At 39.8% G+C, this 22,811-nt stretch overlaps 3 protein-coding genes across 3 annotated transcripts; 1 reads left to right on the forward strand and 2 right to left on the reverse strand.

The window, feature by feature from the left end:
• Positions 1-70: 70 nt before the first annotated feature.
• On the reverse strand, positions 71-7,886 carry LOC136707587 (peroxiredoxin-6-like). The gene is made up of 5 exons (XM_066681746.1): positions 7,735-7,886; positions 3,433-3,589; positions 2,172-2,318; positions 1,733-1,879; positions 71-549 (listed from the first exon to the last, which is right to left on the reverse strand). The coding sequence occupies exons 1-5, from the start codon at positions 7,824-7,826 to the stop codon at positions 409-411; spliced, it is 684 nt and encodes a 227-aa protein (XP_066537843.1). The 5' UTR covers positions 7,827-7,886; the 3' UTR covers positions 71-408.
• A 2,731-nt stretch (positions 7,887-10,617) lies between these two features.
• LOC136707893 (polyisoprenoid diphosphate/phosphate phosphohydrolase PLPP6-like) lies at positions 10,618-13,301 on the forward strand. Its single transcript, XM_066682192.1, has 2 exons — positions 10,618-10,995; positions 12,493-13,301. The coding sequence occupies exons 1-2, from the start codon at positions 10,644-10,646 to the stop codon at positions 12,873-12,875; spliced, it is 735 nt and encodes a 244-aa protein (XP_066538289.1). The 5' UTR covers positions 10,618-10,643; the 3' UTR covers positions 12,876-13,301.
• Positions 13,302-14,626: 1,325 nt separating this feature from the next.
• Positions 14,627-19,186, reverse strand: LOC136707889 (myocilin-like). Its single transcript, XM_066682189.1, has 3 exons — positions 18,748-19,186; positions 16,883-16,978; positions 14,627-15,605 (listed from the first exon to the last, which is right to left on the reverse strand). Exons 1-3 carry the CDS (start codon positions 19,184-19,186, stop codon positions 14,818-14,820), a joined length of 1,323 nt encoding a protein of 440 aa, XP_066538286.1. The 3' UTR covers positions 14,627-14,817.
• Positions 19,187-22,811: the final 3,625 nt, after the last annotated feature.

The raw sequence follows: 22,811 nt of genomic DNA on the forward strand, positions 1-22,811 counted from the left end.
AGGATAGAGGAGGGCAGTTAATGTATTAGTTGAAACAGTTTAAAGGAAATGCCACAACAAAAGTATACATGTTTTATTTTCTGTCATGGTGGTTAGTCCATAAACACTCAGTATAAGCCACTGGCTGCAAACAACATCATGGTTTCCAACTGAAAATTTTACTGTTAAATGTCACTGGTCACTGACAAGTGCCTTGCATTGAGTTAGGAAACCAGTATTTCAGTTTATAAAATCTGCATTTGAGACCAAGTATACAATGTATTACTAGAATATGAGCATAAGATTAGCATAGGCTTATAATAAGTTATGGGACATTTGTAATTAACACCATTTGGAGTGGATATAGCCAGTGTATCATGACATCCTCCTCTTCTTCAGGTTGTCTGGGTGGTTAGTTTAGCATGTGTTCTAACCGGACATTTGTGGTTGTTGTGTGTAGCGCAGATACTTCCTCCCAGATGGCAGCTCTTTAGTAAAAACTCCAGCGGGAAACAGGCACTTAGCTTCTTCTTCAGGTATGTTAGGTGGTACCATGACACGATCCCCAGGCTTTTGAACAGTGAAAGAGGTTAATAAAAGAAGAATATTTTTTTAATTCATCATCAAAAAAAAAAAAAAAAAAAAGGAATATATATATATATATATATATATATATATATATATATATATTATTCAATCATTCATTATCTGTAACCACTTATCGAGTTCAAGTTTGTGGCGGGTCTGGAGCCTACCCAGAATCATTGGGCGCAAGACAGGAATACACCCTGGAGGGGTGCCAGTCCTTCGCAGGGTGACACACACACACACACACACACATTCAAGGATTCAAGGAAACTTTATTGTCATTCGCATCACATGTAGTACATGGGGTTGAATGAAACCAGGTGCCAGTTTCACCCATAGAGTAATACTGGATAAATAAAATAAAAAAAGAATAATATTTATTATTCTTTTTTAATATAATACAATGCAATATAGAAGGTAAGAATGAATGAGTAACAAAGTATCTTAAGTGTAGATAAATTGTTGAGCGTGAGTAAAGTGACTAATTCACTCACACAGTCTCGCCTACGGACACTTTTGAGTCACCAATCCACCTACCAACGTGTGTTTATGGACCGTGGGAGGAAACTGGAGCACCCGGAGGAAACCCATGCAGACACAGGGAGAACACACCAAATTCCTCACAGACAGTCACCCGGAGCGGGACTCGAAGCCACAACCTCCAGGTCGCTAGAGCTGTGTGACTCTATATATCATTTTATAATCAAGGGAGCATAGGATTTTAAGATTCAAGGAGTTTTCTAGAGGATTTAACTGAATTAACAGCTGAATTAACTGAATTAGGTGTTCAAATAAGTTTTAAAGCATTGTGTAATTGTGATTAAAAATTCAAACATTATCCCATTCCTTTTAATTTTATTGTGACTGTTGCATAGTAAATGTCATTTTATTTTTAAAAAACCCTAAAAGTTAGTATTGATACACTACCTTCAAGATCATTAACATCAAAATCACCGTCTTTAAATCATCTAAAACAAAACTCACATGTACTTTTGGATACAATATTATCCCAAAGAACAGAACAATCTATGCACATAATTGTACTGCCTTACCAGATACCCACTCTTCTTTGTGATTAATCATGTTAACATGTTCTAATAGAGGTAAAGGCAAACAACTTGACAAACAAAATAGACAGCCTAATACAGCAAAGTGTGGCTCTCACCTTCCAGTTCACAGGAGTGGCGACCCGTTTCTGTGCTGTTAGTTGCAGGGAATCGATGACCCGTAGAATCTCGTCAAAATTGCGCCCCGTTGTAGCCGGGTAAAGAAGCGAAAGTTTTAACCTCTTGTCAGGACCAATTATGAACACCTTCAACAACAGGAGAGGGATGCTGCATACTTTATTAAAATTTTTTATCCATTTTGCTTCCCAAATTAGTAGTCATTACTCAGTTCTCACTCCATCATGAAATGCTGTTAGACTGTGAGTTTGAAGACTTGTGAAGCCAGCCACTGCTTCATTTTGAACAGAGGCTAAAACAACATGCCTGGACCTTAATACAATTAGAGGATAACACTAGTTCTATTTTATTATCTCACAGATGGTCAAAACAATCTGTAAAATTACACAAGTGTAAAAATAATACTTCAAATATACTCACACATCGGGCAGTAACGGGCATACCAGTGTGATCTTTTTCATCGGGATCAAGCATACCCAGCTCCACAGCCAGTTCCCGATTATCATCAGCAATGATGGGGAAGGGGAATTCAGTAACACTCTCATCATTATTGTAGGCAAGGATGTCCTAAAAGAAATTGCATTTAGCCCCTTTGCTCTCAAAAAAAAGTAAAAACATAAATAAATATATTAATAAATAAAAAGTTTAAATGTCCTAATATGCAGCAGGTAGTGTCGCAGTCACACAGCTCCAGGGGCCTTGAGGTTGTGGGTTTGATTCCCGCTCCGGGTGACTGTCTGTGAGGAGTTGGTGTGTTCTCCCCGTGTCCGCGTGGGTTTCCTCCCACAGTCCAAAAACACACGTTGCAGGTGGATTGGCGACTCGAAAGTGTCCGTAGGTGTGAGTGTGTGAGTGAATGTGTGTGTGTCTGTGTTGCCCTGTGAAGGACTGGCGTCCCCTCCAGGGTGTATTCCCGCCTTGCGCCCAATGATTCCAGGTAGGCTCTGGACCCCCCGCGACCCTAAAATTGGATAAGCGGTTACAGATAATGGATGGATGGATGGAAATGTCCTAATATATGTCCTAATATGATGTGGCTAACACTGAAGGATAGTTACAGCCAGCACCATACCAACTTCAATTCCTTGGATGCAATTCAGTAATTTCTATCCTTTCCTTTCATCCACTCCTAATCAACATCATTGATTTATTAGTAGGGATTTGCTGGTTGGGAAACTCTTGGCTGAAGCTAAAAGCAATATTGGTACATTTATAAAATTCAAAAATGGGTTGTCAGTCTTCTACCTCTATATACCTCTAAATAATTGACACTTGAGCAGTTGCACATTAGCCTTAAAGGGAACATCTTCATTTGTTGAGAACTGCAGTTCTCTCTGGTTTGCTTACATTGAGAAGCTCCATGTCTTTAAGGAGAAAATGCCTGTTGAACATTAAAAAGTTTACAATAGCATTTTCGTAATAAGTAAATAAAAATAACATTATGATTTTTAACTCTAATACAGAGTCTATGCTGGTATTGGCATTTTATGCTGTCAGCTTTGCCAACAGAGTCTGAGTTTTAAAAATACCTGCAATTGCTTGTAAAATATTGCAATTGGCATTAAAAAATGCATAATACACTCTTTTCTTGTTTTCATCTGTCCAATGGAGGGGGGGGGGGGTGCTCACGAATAATGCCCCTCCAACTGCCACTTTGTTCTAAGTGCTTCTTGTCACACACCTTGCTCCAGCCGTGGTGCTCCTCGATGCTATCGACAGACAAAGCTATCATCTTCACGTTGCGTTTAGTGAATTCTGGACACAGTGTGGCTGCTCGACCAAGCTCTGTGGTGCAGACGGGTGTGTAGTCACGTGGGTGTGAAAACAGGATGCCCCATCTATGACAAAGATTATCAAGATCACAAAATGCATAAGGATTTTCTGTTATATCGTCAATCAGTGCAGAAAAGAAGTGTTTAAAAAAACATTTGCTCTCGTTAACTGTAATGATGGTTTTGTAGAAGCCAGAAACTTGTTACATCTTCCACTGTATGTATGATAATAGATGACTTTCATTCATGCACATTCCCTAACAATAAAAGTCTGTACATTGAGTGATTCAGATTAAATATCTTTATTAGTGTCACAGAAAATCATTTTTACTACATTGGAATTACCTCTTAGCTGAAACATTGCTGTTGAACACTGGGTGATTAATTGTTATTTGATTTTAATTCTTTTTTGTAGTTTCTGCAATAAAAACTTTAATATTGGTACATTAATTATTGTTTTTCTAATATTAATTATTATACTGAAAAATCAAAAATTTTTAAATGCTACATTCAAGAGAAGGAATGCTAAACTGTAGGATGACTAGCTTTCAGGACTAACAAGGTGTCCTCAGTGTGGCCCCAAGTTTAGTTAAATATGTTCAAGGTTTTTTTAATGTGATATTTTATTTATAGTTCCAATATATTATTCTAACAATATAAAAATTTCTAAAGCCTTAAAAATATCAACATTTCTTTGTTTGTGCTAGGCTAGTAGGCTAGGCTATGTAGTAGCAGGCTAAGTTTTTACTTATGGTTTTTTTGGATCTGTGTGACTTGCTGTTTCAAATATTATTAAATATAAGCTTGAAAAATCTGTAAAATGAAAGCTTTTGTCTGATGCTAAAAGTATTTTAAAGCAAATATCTACTGATACAATTCTGTTATCATTCATTTTGTAAGCAAAATAATTAACAGGGAACAACCCTTGCTCATGAAAATACACAACTTAGCTTGTTCCATATGACATGCTCACCTGTTCACTTAGTAAGTCAGGAATGCATGTACAGAACTTTGACTATGAGTGTGTATCACTTTTATTTAAATTCTTTTACAAATGATGTAGAACGACTGCTGTGGTTTTAGGGGAAACTCCCTATCTTACAACCTTGCATTGCTTTCTTCACGATGATGCATTTATCAACCTAAATTCTTCAAAATATAGTCATTAAATAGAGTTTGTTAGAGCCATTCCATAGAAGAACTCTATTAGTGCCTGTTTTAATAGGTAGAAGGATGTTTTTTTTTTTTTTTACAAATAAAACTAACTGCAAAATTCAATAATTATGATGTATTAATAAGCAAGGTCTTTCGTAGAGGTTTGAAAAGAAATGTTGTATACATAAAATTATGTAGGCTCCATATTTGTTTTGATTGTGTGTGAAAGAGCTTTACGAGGCATTAAATATTTCAGATGGTTATGAACACAATCCCAATACAAGCTCAGTTGTATTTTATTTTATTATATTTAATTTCAAATTGTTTACATTGTTTATTGTAGTCTGTTTTCCATATATGTACAACATGGCCTGAGAGGTCAACATAATCCTTTAAAATTAGAACAAACTCTTTTCAGAGAAGTGAGGAAAGGTAGCTTTTCCTTGACATGGCCTCATTAAACGTATTCTATTTAGGTCAAAACGTTGCATATTATCCATCCACTGAACTGTTCACGGGGTAGTCATTCTGTGAAGGCCTAGCTAAACTCATGTCAACACAGATTCAACATCCAATTGTCTTACAATTCTCTGTGTTCAGCAGGTTCATGTTGCCTCATGACAAAAGAGCAGTGTTTGAATTTCCTCCCTGACCCTGTGACCCAGTTTGTTGGAAATCACAATGCAGCATAAAACAGCTTTAAAAAAACATCCATAATGTCTGCTGGAAGACAGAACTGAATTACCAGGTTTCGTGTAAGAAATGTTCTTACATTTCACTATTACGGCTCATAGAACAGATCTGTCATATCACATGCTATATTCACAGGGCCATTACAAAAAAAATCCACAGTAAAACTTCTTCATGTTCAGGATATCAATAGTCTGTTATACTGTGTCTTTAGGGAGCCTTTCAGATTTTTGAAACACTTTGGAAATAAAGAGATAATATCCGCGGAAGGAAGATAAACGTGTAGTTTTTCCACGGTATGGAAGTGGTGTTCGTATTTCGCCATCTAGCGGCGACAGAATGCAACTAGTGCAGCATTTAAGGTGGAACAGAAAATCCTAATGAATCGATTGCTCATCCTTGGTGACCCGGATGTGTATCTGAATTTTTTGTAACTCGTATTTTGGTATCTGAATTTCGTCTATCAAATTTGAGCAACTGCGAAATATATTGTTTGAATTTTTTTGAGCTTGAATTGTTTTTATCTGAATTTATTAACCTTGAATAATAACAGTGAAAACGTGTTCTTGAAAATTCACGAGTTCTGTTCAAGAGCAATTATATTCAGATGCAGAATTTCGAAGCGAAATATTCAGTGGTATAAATCTGAAGACTTAAATTCAAAAGCAGCAAAATTCAGATGCATAATTTAAGTGCTACAAATTCAAAGGTGGTAATATTTCAAACTTTGATGAGACAGATTTGCTTCCATAGTAAAAGCTATTACTGCAGCATAGCGGTGACAGACTCCCTGTTAATACCAATCCATTCTGATGAGACCCTGGATAATACGTGTCTACAAACATACAGTGTATGGTTTATTGAGGATCTGAGCTTTTAAGTTTGCAATATGGGCAGGGATTATTTTGAAGGGCAGGTATTATACTGAAGGACACATTGCCTATATTCAAAATGGCTTAGTCTTCAAATGTACACACACAACCCCATCTCCAGTGCAGTTCTGTGTCCAGTATATGAACATTTTTTGTAAATTTTCATCCAGTAATAATTGCATACTTGCACCATGCTCTAAAACATTAGTACATAAGCATGAGTATCACTTTTACAAAATCTGTGCTATTATTGTACACTTAATTGTGAAGGGACTAAATATTTGATCCCATTTCATTTTCAAAACACATTTGCTAGCTATTCTTCTGTTGTACAAGTTTTCAGCTACACAACTCTATGGACCGTTCCTGTATGAACATATTTTGCATAATTTTGAATAGGAGACGTGTGGCTTGAACACAAATATAACACACACAAACAAAGATTGCATAGCCTTGTTTTTGTAAAACGTACACAGTGTGGTTTGGGACTGTTGTTTTTAAAGGTATCATGGTTTGTTTATTTAAAATACCCTTGATTTGGAGTGTACCACTTCAACTTAATGGGTCTCCCTAATTTAAAGTCAATTAAAAAATAATTGAATAAATTTAAAGCGGGGAACAAACTAAAAAACATAAAATAATGTGGTTGCACAGCATTTATTAATTGGAAATGTGACTGTTCAGAATTAACCATTCACATTTAAACTCATTTAACAAAGCAGTCAGTACACATTTGTTATCAATTAAAGTGACTCTGTTTAACTCCGTATTTAGTTCAGCTGTTCTAGTAGGATTTTCCTGACATTTATTTAATTAGCTCTTACAGCAAAAGCAATGGTCCACAAACAACATACACAGCATCCAAGACCTCGTTGCTGAAAAGTATCAGTCAGGAGAAGGGTCCAAAAAAAAGTCCAAGTTATTAGATACAACATTTAACACAGTCAAACTTATCCAACAAGTGGATAAAATGTATCCATGTTTATTTAAAATACCCTTGATTTGGAGTGTACCACTTCAACTTAATGGGTCTCCCTAATTTAAAGTACCCACCTTTAATATAGAACATGCCCCCTGCTTTAGAGTACTCACCAATAACAAGCGCCCCCCTTTAATTCAAAGTAACCACCTTTAATGTAGAACATTCACTCCACTTACTTATTCTCTACACTTTAGATTATCTATCCTTAAATGAAAGCATGCACCCATCGTCCAATTTATGACTGCCAACCTGATTTACAGCATACACAACCTATTCATGTACCCACGCTTTATATACATAATGCCCCTTTCCTTAATTTAGAGCATTACAAAAATTATTTCAGAGTACCCACTCTTCACTGAAAGTGTGCCCCTGTACAGGAAGCAGTCAAGAAACGCCCCTGTTCAAGACACCTTTCAGGAAGATGCTGAAGAAACTGTCAGAACCGAGACCACTGCTAGTGATACAGATTCACATTCGTCCTGACACCGCTCTGCACCGTGTTTACTCACGAGTCTGAGAGGAACTGGTGAAGGCGGATCGGGCCGATGGTCGTGTTCGCTTCAAAATCCGGCACCACGTCCCCGAGCAGTAATCCCGGCATGCTGCACGCTGCGCTCGCGCTCCTGCACCCCGCTGCGCCACACTGGCCACGCGCTGCTGCTCTTCATCTTCGCCTCACCCCGCGTGACGTCGAGGAAGCGCCGTCCAATGAGCAGCGCCGTCATTCAGAGACTCGGTGCACTCTTCCTTTCTGTTTCTCAACTGGGTTTTACAACAGAAATTGATCTGTGTGTGTGTTCTGCAAAGAATATTATAGCTCTCTTAAATATATATATTTTTTTAGTTTACACTGAAAACATGGCAACTTTTAAACGACAAACCTCCATACACTTTTGCAGTATAGTCTATAAAACAGAGGCGTTACGTGGTTTTTCCTTAATATAACGTTACAACATATTTAGGCCTCGACAAAAGTGTCTTTATTCATTATTCTACTGCACTAATTCCACAGATTGCTTGTTTTGTTTGCTGTTTGAACGCATCAACTAGAGAGAGAGAGAGAGAGAGAGAGAGAGAGAGAGAGAGAGAGAGAGAGAGAGAGAGAGATTTACTTTCTAGATTTCTATTTCAGCTGGTAATTCTTAAACTATTTAACTTGGTTCTGAGTGTAGGTTACTACCCTGAGATCTAGAACCATGGGCTAATAACACCACTCTTTAAATCTGGAGATACATTTGACCTTAGTAATTATCGAGGCATCTATGTGAACAGTAATCTGGGGAAGATAATGTATTTTAAATTCTAGATTATTAAACTTCCTCATTGAACACAGTGTCTTGAGTAGAAGTCAGACTGGATAAATATGCTGTCCAAAATATTTGCAAAAAAGGCGTTTGATTCAATCTGGCATCATTTAAAGACCCTTAGAGAGTGTTGTAGGACGTATGACATATGATCTCATTAAATAAATGTATTCAGGAAGGTGAGGGAATAAAATTGGCAACAAACAAACTCCTTCTCTCAGGAGATCAGAGTGAGACAGGGTTGCTGCTTAATATTTATATTAACAAATTGGCCAAAATATTAGAAGAGCCTGCAGCTCCCGGTCTCACTCAACACCACTCAGAGAATAATTCCTGCTCTATGAAGATGACCTGGTTCTGGTATCCCCCACAGAACAGGGTCTGCAGCAGAACCTGGACCTGCTGGAGCAGTACTGTCAGAACTAGACCCTTGCAGTTAACCTAAAAAAGGCTAAAGTTAAGATATTCCAGAACAGATCCAGATCTCAGGGAATAAAACACATAGGTTTTTTAGGTTTAGGTTAGGTATAAATAATGTTGAACACTCCTGTAAAAATTCACATAAGAATTTGGCTAAAATACCTTGAATCTGTCATTGAACCTATTGCCTTTTACGGCAGTGAAGTGCGGGGTCAGCTTGCAAATCAGGACTTTACCAAATGGGACAAACATCCAATCGAGGCCCTGCATGCTGAGGCAGATTTACCTTAATCATAAGCATTTAAAAAAGGGCAATCAAATTCTGGCTTCATTTACAGCACAGTGACCCCCGCTAATAACATTATAAAGTTCTGCAGAACCAAGAGCTGAGCAAAGAACCCAGTCCCCTCACTCAGCTGGTTCTGAGCTACAGTTCAGCTCTAAAGCACATTAATAACACACTAACACACACTAATAACACACTAACAGTTCCCAAGCTCAGGACCAGGACACACCAGGAAACCTAATCAGACTAAACCAAATCAGGCCACATCTCAAACTATTTAATAAATAATTATTCTAAAAATTATTTGAATTATTAGAAAACCCAGTCCCAATCCCAGTGATATTTGACCCTAAATGGTCAGTACGATGTAGCGGAATACTTCAACACATTGATTGACTCCAAACTGAGGTCCACCTTAACAAAGTACAGACTCAGTAACCACTGCATGGCCATAGACACCCGCAAACATAAGAAACCATGGCGTCCCAGAGATCAGAGACTGTGCCAACAGTGTCATCACAACATACCTGAGACAGAGCTGCACTTCCGCGCGCAATGTCCAAAATATAATCAAATCAGATCCGGATATCTTAATAACATTAACCTGATATTTCCCAACTTCAGCCTCTCCAACAGTGAGAAACGGCCCTATCCTGGGGGAATACAGAGAGTGCTGTACACTGGCTGCACAGTAAGTTTACACCTGCCACCGTCTGAGGGACAGTGAGGGATCATTACCACAGTCTGATAATCAATATCTGACCAATATAATTTAGTATATTTACACCCCACAGGGTGCGTTCCTGCCTTGCGCCCAATGATTCTGGGTAGGCTCCCAGAATGAAATAATATATTACCAATTTAATCTGTAAGTCTCGTTTATACATTGTTATTATTATTATTATTATTATTATAATTAATGTGTTATTACTGTGTTATTGACTGAAATAATCTACGCTCTTTACTATTGCTTTGGCAATGCAAGTTTAATATTTGTCATGCCAATAAAGCACCTTTGAATTGAAGAGAGAGAGAGAGAGAGAGAGAGAGAGAGAGAGAGAGAGAGAGAGAGAGAGACAGAACATGTCGAGGGGAGCCCACAATGTCGTATTGGACTGCACGTGTGATGGCACCCACTCGTGGAAACATATTAAGGACTGAAACCCAACCGCACAGCTTATCGCAGTTTATCGGAATTCGTGCACATGGAGGTGTCTCGTCACGTGACTCGAGCTGGTCACCTTCAGTCTCCAGAAGTGTGCAGGAGTGCACTTTTCTTTATTGACCCGCCTGGACTGCTCTGGAGAAGATGGCGCGAGACGCACAGTTTCAGAATTAGGATTTTGTTGAAGCAGCGTTAACTAAACTTAAATAACTGCTCACCGTCTTGCTCTTGGTCGTGGTTCTGATGCCTAGTCCCGGTCCCGGAAGCAGGCGGGGCAGCAGGTCCGAGCCGGGCTCCTGCGCTCGGAGGCGTGCGTCCAGCTGCTCGTGCGCGACGGTTGGCGCGGTGAGATCGAGGCGACTGAGCCAGCCTCTGGCGGCGGTGGCACTGCGCTCCCTGTTGGCGGTGGACCTGTGGCTGTCTCGGCGGCTCGGGCTCTGCGCGGGGGAGGACTCTGCCCTCGGCGGCGTGCGGCCGTTGCTGAAGCTCCTGGAGCTCTCCGCTCAGCGGGCGGCGTGGGTCAGCAGCGCCGCGTACCTCCTACTGACCAGCGGATCACCACAACAACAGGAGACCGGTCTCAACCTGCTTATGGGTGAGAGGTGCCCCACCGTTTACACAGTTATCTATCTCTCTCACTCTCCATCTATATATATCTCACTCTATCTGTAGCCCACCCTTCTAATATGTGAATTCAGCTACTGTGCACCTATTTTATACACAGATATTCTGTCCTGCAGCTTGTAGAATGCCATTGAAACAGCATGGAATCATACAGGGCTCTATGGAGCAGATACTCAGTGCCAACTGTTGACAAGGGTCCGGGTTAGTGAATAATGTCCTCCATCATTTGGCTATGGAATAGTATCTATGCATTGGAGTACAATAAAATATCAACGAGTTGGAAAGATTTTATAGAAAAGGGATTTGATTGAATTCAGGGACCTGAATTTGATCTGGTATCTGTTCATACATTAATTTCAGAATAAATATTAGATGCGCAAGTGCCCACTGTGGCATATTGTGAATAGTTCTATGTCCACGATTTATATTCCAGAATTTTTGAGCGCAAGTGCTTTATTTGTGCTCAGGTATAAATGTGAGTAAAGGAATCTACTTTTTGCCTAGTTACATTTCATTCATTGTTTTTTATCAGACTGTGTTCAGGTGTCGTGCAACAGACCCTGAATGAAACATAGATTTTTTATTAATTTTTTGTCCAAGCTCCATATTTTATAATTATAAATCCAAGAAAACCCCAGCACACCTCAGCTGATTTTGAAATAAATATATTTTACTAAGTCCACATTTACTTCGCTGTCTGCTGAACCTGAAATATTTAGTTCCCTGTTCCACAAGCACAGTGTGTACCTTTATCTTTATAGTCTTTCTCTGGTGGAACATATATATTTACTTAAAGTACATTTACCCCAGTGTTTCTAGAAATGTTTATGTCCAGCTCCCTGTTAGCTATGGGTTATGGCCTATGGCAAAAGTATCAAAAATGGACTGATTTTCAGTAATTTGTCTAATCACAAAGACAATGGTGGTAGAGTTTGCATGTCACACATGTAAACAAGTAAACCTCTGTCTTATGTGCAGCTCTTACTTGTATCAATTGGGATTTGAAGCCTATGGTGCCTTGTGGCAGGCGATGTTTTTTACCCACTGCACCATACCAAGCAGCTAGTTGTGAATGGTCTTTGTGAAAACTCTCTCATTGTGCCTGTGGACATTAAATGGAATATTTAGATGAGTTCAGCTGTGGACTCCTGGCAGGTGGCCAGTGTCCATTTTTATATCGGCACTAACTTTGTCCGGTCCCGAGCAGCTGCCGCCGGGAGAACAGAGGACACAACAATGGAAAAAATGTCTCCTCTGCTGACTAAAATATACATTCACCTTTGGGCTTTGTAGAGCAACAACGCTGGGAAGAGTTTGGGTCAAGTTCCAAAAATGATTTCAGATTTAATTACTGTATTTTTGGAATGTGATATTGTAACTTAATCATTAGTTATTTTTTTATTTTTTATAACATATATACATACTCAAGTTAACAAAATTCTCTCTCCCTCTCTCTCTCTCTCTCTAGCTCTATTACTGGACTTTGTGCTGGTGAAAGTTGTGAAGGCCTTTGTGCATTATCATGGCTCTGAGATGTTTGTGACCTTCCGTCCTCATCCTCGATACTCCTTTCCTTCGGGCCACGCTATGCGGGCAGCTATGTGCGCGCGTTTCCTGAACGCTCGGCTGCTGCTAGACGCTCCTGCGAGGGCTCTCCTGTTGGTGTGGGTGATTGTCATGGGTCTTTCTCAGGTCCTCCTTGGTCAGCACAACATCAGTGGAGTGACCGTGGCCCTGGTCTTAGGGTACTGGCAGTACAGCCTAGTGGAGAGTTGCTGGCTGCCTATCGACTGGCTTCAGGACGTAGCGATGACCATCCCGGGGGACAGTTTGGTGACTCAGAAAGAATAAGACACAGACATTAGCATGCCGCACACAGACTGTTATGACTCCGCACACTAGGAATTAATTTATGCTGCTTAGCACTAAGCGTAGTATCACATTGTTTTTGTTAATCTTGTTAATTCTTGTATTAGTCCATATTAAATACAGTTCATTGTGAAAATACAAAATTCTTGCTTATTTGTCATCTTTAATCCAAACGAAGTGATTTTTCTTCTTGTAAAATGCCTTATGTTCTAGGATTACATTGTCACACTGGAGGTGGTGGTTGAGGCAACATCCTAATGTTTCATAGCACTTTGGGTGTTTAGAAAAAGCACAAAGTGTATGTAACTAAGCCCAGGAGTCAGCTTTATGAAGAGCATTATTCTTACTCTTAAACTCTGCAGTGTAGAATTTACTTATCCACAAGGCACCATGGCAGGGTTCAAAATAGACTACTTGTTTTGTTTTGCTGGTTTTGTTTCAGGGTCCAGTTACCCTTTACATGGTTTTAAAATTTGTTTTAAATTAGTTTTGATTGATAGAAATGTTCCATATTTCTATCAGATTTTTTCTTTTTCTATAAATGTACCATTGTGGAGAAACAATTTTTTGCTATGAAAAGGGAGCTTGGGAAATAAAACCTGTGTAGTTATACTCCAGTGCACTAGGTGGCATCAAAACACCAGAACTAAAATGTGAACTTCAAGTTAAAGATGTGTCACCCCACTGTGTAATGCATTATTTCCATTTTCATTCATTCAATTATAGTCTGCAACCACTTATACAGTTCAAGGTCGCGATGGGTCCGCATGTAGGGGGCAAATATGTTCATAGAGAATATATATTTTGAGAAAAATGTATGTACAATAAATGATTTTAACTGATGTTGCTGCTTGTCTGTAGATACTTGCTTAAAGCATACACATAACACTTTATTGGTGATCTGACAGTATTTTTTGCTGTGAGTTTTATGGGTTATTTTATTTTGGTCCCCTGTGATAAGGCTTTTGAGCCTCAAGTCTAAGGAATTTTTAAAAGGGAAAACTGCACCCCAAACATCTGACAATGTGGTAACAAGAGGTAAATTCCGACAAATTCTAGAGGACCTTAACCTGTGATTTTTGATGTATCTTTTGTAGCAAATAGGATTTAGAACACGGAAAGCTGTAACATTTAATGGGTTTCCTGTCCTATAAAAAATATATATGAAATATTTGTTTATTTTCTGACCAATATTTGATAGCACAACATATCTCTAATTGGTTTCACAGAATTTGCAATATTTACACGGTTATCATTAATGTCCTCTAAGTACATACAGGAAATGCGTCGAACAGACACTCGTGGATGTGGCGTCCCCCGATCCTGACTGGTAGCCAAGCCACTGATCTACACACTAATGAAAACAACCTAGTTAGTTTTAGGCTCTCTCCTTGGTCATCAGACACCATCTTTGAGAAAACACTGATTTGATCTTTTTTCAGCACAAAACGTTTGCCAGAAACAACAAAGGAAAACGAAATATAAGGTACAGACAGCTATCACGCTAATGAACTAGCTCTTTTTAGCTTCATGTCCTCTAGTGTGTGTCATTTGAATGATCCATTCTCAACATTTGAATCATGATTTAAAGGCAATTATTACACTTCAGAGGAGGCCATAAAGTATTCAATTTACTAGTTATAAAGTTAATTATATGCCTTGACCAGCTTAAGAAAAAACAGGAGACTAAGTTTGAAACTCCCATGTCTTCCTCTGGACATGTTAATCTTAGCCATGTCCATTGAAGTCTTTCTACATTGAATATAGTAGCTCTGTTGGAAATCAGGTAAAAATCGGCCTGTTACCAAGAGCCATCTAAATTCAAACATATGGTAGTCTCTCATCAACTTTACAGGTGAAGAGGAGTATTCTGGAACCAGAACTGGGAACCATACAGGATCACCATGACTACAGATCATCTCTCTTAGAGCCCCCTGAGCTTAACATCATAGGTAACCATGTGGAAATTGTCCCAGGAGTACAGCTTCTTCTTGGCGTGGTTGTAGTCAATCATGCTGTTGTATCGGTAGCGGTTGTGGAATGGCACATCCAGCATCTTGCTCTTCCCACTGGCTGTATCGAAAGCGTAGTTGACTGTGGTGGTGTTGGCGATGTAGCTGGCCACTGTGTACAGTCGGCCGCAGATCATGAAGGCATTGGCCACTTTGTTTTTCCGAATGTTGGTCTCCCAGCTCCTGGTCACTTCCAGAGTCCCAGGGTCTAGCCTGGACAGTACTATGGCTCCTTTAGACTTGTCTGTGCTGTAGATGGCCCACAAGCCCTGCTCATCTACAGCCAGGTCTATGTCAGTGTAGCCACCCCAGGAATAGGGGAACTTGCCATGGAAACCAGACTGGGGCAGGTCTCTGCGAACCACAAGCTTCTCTGAGCCCAGGTCGAATCGCAGCAATGTGGGACTCCGTCTGCGCTGGTAATACAGTGATCCACGGTACACCGTAGCTCCGGTACTCTCCACTGACTCAGGCAGGACCACCACTTTCATGGGCAAGCCACGACGCAGCTGCTCCATGTTCTCATAGACATACAGCTCTTTGATATCTTTGCCCACAGCATTTATACGCCACACTGTATCTGGTCCATAGGGACGACCTGTAGCCTCAGGGTCTTGGAACCACATCCCGTATTTTCCTGTAATGCCATCTGCCTTTTGGTGGGTCTCAGGTTCCCCTACAGATGCAAGCTCCCCACAGCCTTTTGGTACGCAGAGAAGAGAATCCTTGTTAGGCCTCTCCCATTGCCTTGTCTTATTTAAGCTCTGCTGAAAATACTTTTGCATTGTTAGACAAGTTTTACAGGGTGAATGTTCCTCATTAGAAACTGTAAATCAACATATGTCCAAATATGTGAATTAATATATCTTATTAAATAATATGTATTTTCTATCAGAATGCAGTAACAAAAAGGATAGAGTTAATAAAGAACCATGTAAAGTATCTTTCAAATATTTGCAAACACAGCAAGTTTATGCACTTAATGCAATTACAGCAGCTGACCACATGATTATTCAAGTGGTCATGTAAACAGCACACTCTGATTTCTAGCTTTGGATTAAAGCATATATTTGGTTGTGGATAAGTAGAGCACAGATTACTTTGGGAAATGCACTGTAGATGTGCTACTGGGATTGTTGGTGATGTAGCATGTAAAGTTCACATGGAACTGGTGGCATTGTACATGCATTAACGGTGCCAATGGGGCTAGGTACAGCCTTAGTTACCAGTGTGGCCAGTGTGGATTTACGGTTGTTGAAGAGTAAAGGGTAAGGTAGGACTGTATATCTGGCTTGGAATGGGGTGGGTCTGGGACACCAGACTTCACTGTTGAGCCTTCTGGATGTGTCGTGGGCTTAATTCAGCAAATATTGACAAGGGGAGGTGCCTACCTGAAGACCCCTGTGAAGAGCTAGTGATACAGTGGGTGGTTTGGGTATTCATGGGCTGGGTTCAATGAGTAATGAGTTCAATGAGTCAATGAGTAGTTGTTAAGGATAGTCGGTTGCTGATCGGATCATAAACGGCCACAGCAGCCTTAGTGTTGAGAGAAGATCAACATGAGATGATGACCTCTATATTTTCTCATGGCTAAATGTAATCAAATCCTCAGATGAATGCTCCAACAGCTACCATAAAGGCTTTCTAGAAAAGTACATGCTGTTACAGGGAATACAACTTATCACTACCCTTCAATTCAGAAGAAATATCCCTTGAACTGGTGCCTGCAAACAGGTGTACAAATTAGTTAAAGGCATGTTAAGAACATGACATTCTCTGTTATACTGAGTTAAAGTGAAGTGTCACATTGCATTAAAAAAATAGATGCTGTATTTACAAGTGGTATTTTTGGTAACAGTCTCTAGGAGTAAAGTGTGTGTGTGTGTGCATGAACGCACATCCTTTAAGTGTGTATGTTTGTGCATGATATCATTTATGAAAACTGTTTACATGTTGTTTAAAGCTATTTTTCCATACCTCTGTTGTTGTGGATGTTCTCCTGAATTTTAACAGGCGCTGGAAGCTCAGAGACCTCAGCCTTCATCTCCTGGAATGCACCATTAGTGACGGAGCCTGGAGGAGAGATAGTTACGCAAGTTGACCTATAACGTTTACAGTGCTCTGTAGCAGTGGCTCTCCAGATCCAGTGTGGTAAACTCAGTTTAGTGTTTATCTCGTTCAAACTCACACACATCTTTCATGAAGATATTCATTTCATATCAAGCCACTTTGAATGACTCTTTAATATGGAGCTAATTTAGGGAAGTAGATTTTGTTCATTTGAAGGAAAAAAAAAAAAGCTGAAACTGAACGTTCAAGTGTTGGGACTGAACTTTAAAAAAGTAAAATTTATTCAAAATAATAATGTGTAGGACAGTTTTCAGTTTAAACAGAATCTTGACTGAATTCTGAAATTGTTTTGAATAATTCATTGTGGGATTGGCGACTCAAAATTGTCAGTTGGTGTGAGTGTGTGAGTGAATGTCTGAGTGTGTGTTGCCCTGTGAAGGACTGGCGCCCCCTCCAGGGTGTATTCCCGCCTTGCACCCAGTGATTTCAGGTAGGCTCTGGACCCACCGTTATCCTGAACTGGATAAGGGCTACAGATAATGAATGAATGAATGAATGAATGAATGAATGAATGAATAATTCATTGTGACAGTTTTCATATTTGTAGTCTTATTTTTCAGTTGAAGAGTCTTCATTTGGATAATTATAAGCTTACATTCGTTTTATCAAATTTATGATAAATGCTATTACATTCCAGAGTTCTGTTGTTCAAACTATTTTTTTCACCAAAATTAAAAGGAGGGAGCAAACGGAAAGCCTTGAACGAGGGAGAAGTATCTGAAATTAATAAACCAAAGGGGTTTAAAACGTTTTTTTTTTTTTTTTTTTTTTGGAGAATAAATTTCTGAGCAGCAGCGTACAAGTCAGAAATCCATGATTACCGGCCAAGATACTTCCAGAACTCAAAACACTGGCGGACCGAGCACGAGGGTGTGCGTGAGCTCGGCTTAGATGTCGCTAATTTCCTCTGATTACTGTGTAGCAGCTGTGTTGCTCCCTCTAGTGGCCGTTCCCTTACAACATCTTACAACAACTATGTTGTTGAAATCTTATACATAAACAGATACTCCTTAAACCGCGACCCTGGAATGAATTAAGCGGAAAAGACATTTTATCAAATCAACTTAAAAAAAAAAAGAACGTTCCAGACAGTTTAAAGTGATGGAGCCTGTTATTTTCGGTTCACAACAAACTAAAAACCTGAAGCACTGTATTGAAATGTCATTTAAGCGTTTACACGATTACAAGTTTACATTTCATTTCTCTCTGGAGTTTTGGCGTTAATCCGGATGTTTTGTAATATTTGGGTGTAATATCACTGAATAATTACTTAGCTGGCTTGGATACTGCCTAAATATTATACGGATACTGTGATTGGATGCTAGCAAATAATAAATTGTGATAGGTTTAGAATATAATTAATAAGGACCCCATGAGGAGCAAGGGGTTAGCCATGTAGTAAATTATATGTGGGGATTCTATATCTGTACAAGAAATTGAGAATAAAGAAGCTCGTAAGCAACACAAAGACATCCAGAAATTGTTATTTACAACCACAAATAAAAAATGAAACAGTTTTCAAGTAGAGTTAATCAAAAAGCTGTGCACATGTAATTTACTCATTAGTAACAGACATGTCCGGTGAAAAGAGGCTGTCTGGTTATTCTGGTCACCCTCTCATAGCTCCAGTGCAAAACTAAAGAAAACACCATCCTGTTTGATTTGTTCCATTAAAAAAAAAGTATACAATTGAAAATAAGAAAAATACTCACCGCTGCCCCTAATGCCTCCAAAGCCATCAGTCGGATTTCCATGCAGCAGTGGGCAGGGATTGTCCCTGAGCTTCTCCGCTTCCATCGTCAGCTCCTCAACCCGTCTGCGGAGATCCTGCACCTGTCTGTCCAGCTGTTCTTTATCCTCAGTTAGCCGCTTGGTCTTCTGGATGTCAGCGACCTCTTTGGCTGCTTCAGTGAGCACTTCGGCCCCCAAGACTCGGCTGACCACAGCCTCAAGCAGCGTGAGGCGAGCACTCAGGTTTTCAGCCTCAGGACCAACTCTTGAGCTCTGGCAGCTGGACTCCACTGGACTGTCCACAGTGAAGGTGTACTGGCAGCGACCACTGCGGCCAGAAGACTTGTGGAGAGAGGCTCGGTCCTGCCCCTGAGTGCCCAGCACCAGCAAGCACAAAAACACAGCTGACTGGACCCACATGTTCAGGAATAAACTGTAAGAGTAAGTCTTGTAGATTAGGAAGAAACCTGCTTCTGTCTGTGGTTTTCTGAGACCAGCAGGCTCTGAGGTACAGATTTATAAGGTCCTGAGTGGTGGGCGGGGAAAGAATGTTTAGGTTGCCCGCAAAGAGAGACAGAGAGAGAGAGAGAGAAAGAGAGAGAGAGAGAGAGAGAGAGAGAGAGAGAGAGGACAGCAAAGTAGACACTTGAGACTTTAAGTGTGATACCGTACTCTGCTAGAGCTGGCATACATGCCTTCAAACATTTTATATAAAGCTGCATTACACAAGACTTCTTTGTTAAGGCTGAAAAAAATTGCCATTACTCAAGAATGACATATAGTGACCTTCTACTGCAGCAATTTACCTCGCAAACATTGACAGTAACTTGTTATTTAATGCAGTGATATTAGATCAGAGGTATTTGCAGGTGAAATGGGATTTTGCACAAAGTTAATATTTCAATTGTTTTTATATTTGGGGCAACAAGTAGTGTTGCTGTGACACAGCTCCGGTGTCCTGGGGTTGTGGGTTTGAGCCCTGCTCCTGGTGACTCTCTATAAGTAGCTTGGTATATCCTCCCTGTGTCTGCATTGGTTTCCTCCGGGTGCTCTGGTTTCCTCTCACAGTCCAAAAACACACGTTGGTAGGTGGATTGGCGACTCAAAAGTGTCCGTAGGTGTGAGTGAATGTGTGTTGCCCTGTGAAAGACAAGCACCCCCTGCAGGGTGTGTTCAGGGTGTCCAGTGATTCAGGGTAGGCTTCGGCCCCACAGTGACCCTGAACTGGAAAAGCGCTTACAGGCAATGAATAAATGAATGGAGTTTATTCTGCTTATGGACCCATGGATGAGTAGAGAACTTCTCCTAGCGTGTGCTCTGTTTATATCTGCAGAAATTAGTTGAAGCTCATAATGTACGCGTTGGTAGTTTGCATATTAACAAGTTTGTTTTAGTTAAGGGTGGCCCAAGTTCCCACAAAATTGTCAAAAGGTGCCTCTGGAGGAAAACATTTGAGTACCTCTGCCTTAGATCATGGGCAGCTGCATCCAAGCATCTCATTTTCTTGGCATTGCTCCCTTTTTACTTTTTTGTTGTGTAAGCGGCAGTTCAAAATAAACAGGTAGGTGGCTACAAATGCGAAAATGTTCTGCCAAATTCTGTGTTATGTGTTTAAAATAAAAGGGCAACATATAAAAAAAAGCTAAAAATATTATTAGTGTGTGTGTGAGTGAATGTGTGAGTGTGTGTCACCCTGTGAAGGACTGGCGGCCCCTCCAGGGTGTCTGCCTGCCTTGAATGATGTGTGACATTAAAAACAATACATACCTGCAAGAAACAGATATCTAAGTGCTGTGATTCTACCTGAATAAAGGACACAGAATAATACTTGGCTCACACTCAGTGATTTGGAAAAACAAATGAGAAACAGAAATGTGAGATTCACTGAGGATCCATGTCAGGCCTCTCTGTTGTCTGAGAAAGAGCTAAGCACTTTTACACAACCAGCTTTGGGCACCGTAATGGACCATTAAAACTAATAATGCAAAGGAAAGATTTATCGACCTGTATTTCCCTGAGCGGACTGCTCCTGCACCGTGGGACAGTCAGGACCTTTTCACAAGATCAAAAGACAACGGGGACTTTCTTTGACCAAAAAACCAGATGCTTATGAGGGACCTGGAGTTTGAATCTCTAAAACATTTACAGAAAAGTAGAAGACATTACTGCAACATAGGAGAACCAACTTCTTATGAATACCCTATATTTCAGCAAAAATGGAGATCCAGACATTAGTGAGGCCAGGTCCTGGTGTTGGATGAATAGTTCTGGATGTGCTAAATTGGTTTAGAAAATGTATTTCCACTGCTCCACAGCAAAGGGCTAGGGCCGGTGATAAACCTCTAGTCAATACTAGCATTGGGCATGGTGACCTCAGGTCTTGTGACCCTTTGTATTGAATGTGTTTTTCTATGGAGATTGACATATAGTCAAAAAGAGACATCCATTTTAGAGGAAAACAATGTCTGACGTATAATATTTTGCAGGCAATTAAACAAAATATATTGTTGATAAATGTATTTTTCTGCATTATTTGTACAGTGCAGTCCTTAATATTATGTGATTTTTTTATGTAGTGGAATAATGAATATGTAGTGCATATACTGTTACTGTAGCACTTTGCTCACCCCCAGGTCACTTTTTTTTTGGGGGGGGGAGGTTAAGACCCCACAGAGCAGATATGATTTGGATGGTGGATGATTCGGTGGATAATTTGGTGGTGCTGGTATGTTAGTGTGTGTTGCCTTAGTATGAATGGATCAGACACATCAGAGAAGCTGGAGTTTTAAGATGGCAGTTGTCAGTCACAGTCCTGTTTCCACAGATGTTTCCAGAAACCTAAGTGTTAAATCTACAAAGTGAAGAAAGTTTTTCTTCAAGCATGGGCATCCAACAACAACCCACCACCACCCCCACTCAACACACACACTCTGAGACAGAGAGAAAGAGAGCCATCGGGGTCCCAGTTGTTACATTGGATTAGTTAGCTTTGGTGTTGAATGGTAATGGGGAATTGTGGGAGGTGTTTTCAAACAGGCAACACATTATTCTATTTATCTTGAATTAATTGCCTCAATCTATGATGTTATCTAATAAATGCCCTATCCTACTACCTAGTAATAGCTGTTGTGCTCCTTTTTACTCGAAAAAAAACCCAGTTAAGGCATCACCGGGGATTGTGTGAGATTTATTCACTTCCTTTTGCTCTGTAAAATATATTTAATATTTCTTTACTGTTTTAGAGACTATAAGATTATAATTAATAGTTGCAGAAACTCTACAGTATGTGACTTGAGAGTAAACACCTTACATTTTACATACTGTACACACCTACTCACATACCACATGATATTTTATAATTGGTACAGCTCTGGTACAGTTGACCCAGGTATCTCCATTCCTGGACTAGGCAATACATATCTAGACTTTGAGCGACCATAGGGTTCATTCCAGCTGTTTCAGCATTTTGCTGAATTAAATTCATTTCAGTTCAATTCTGTTTAATGTCATTCTGTTTGCATAGTGCTTTTTACACTTAAATATTAACATAGAACAGCTTTTCATAATTAAGGTCTGGCTATTCGACCCAAACAATCAAACACATTCATTGGCCTTTGGCTTTCTTTAAGGTTAGTATTAACAAGGCCCTGTAGACCACCAGATTTAACAAGCTAGAATTTGAGGTGGCTGTATGAGTAATATATTAGTGCTGGAGTTGGTAGCAGGGAAGTATGCGAAGAGACTGAGGTTGTTTTAAAGGTGAGGACTGTGTTTCTGGCAAAGGGATTAAAGACTGTGTGGTATTTGAGGGGTGTAATCATGAGTGAATCACACTCAGCATTACACCATGTTTAAATGATGCTGTGTCACGACTGAACACAGAACAGGTGATATCATCCCTTTATCCTACATTCATTCATCCACTAATGCTTTATATTGTTCAGGGTCTATCATATCTCGTCTTATCATGTTTCTCTGTCCAGTTCTCTCTCTTTTCACTCTGGTGATGGTGCCATGTTGAGGCTCCTGATTGCTTCAAAAATGT

The sequence above is a fragment of the Hoplias malabaricus genome, chromosome 9 (genome assembly GCF_029633855.1).
Source record: "Hoplias malabaricus isolate fHopMal1 chromosome 9, fHopMal1.hap1, whole genome shotgun sequence".
Taxonomy (NCBI): domain Eukaryota; kingdom Metazoa; phylum Chordata; class Actinopteri; order Characiformes; family Erythrinidae; genus Hoplias; species Hoplias malabaricus.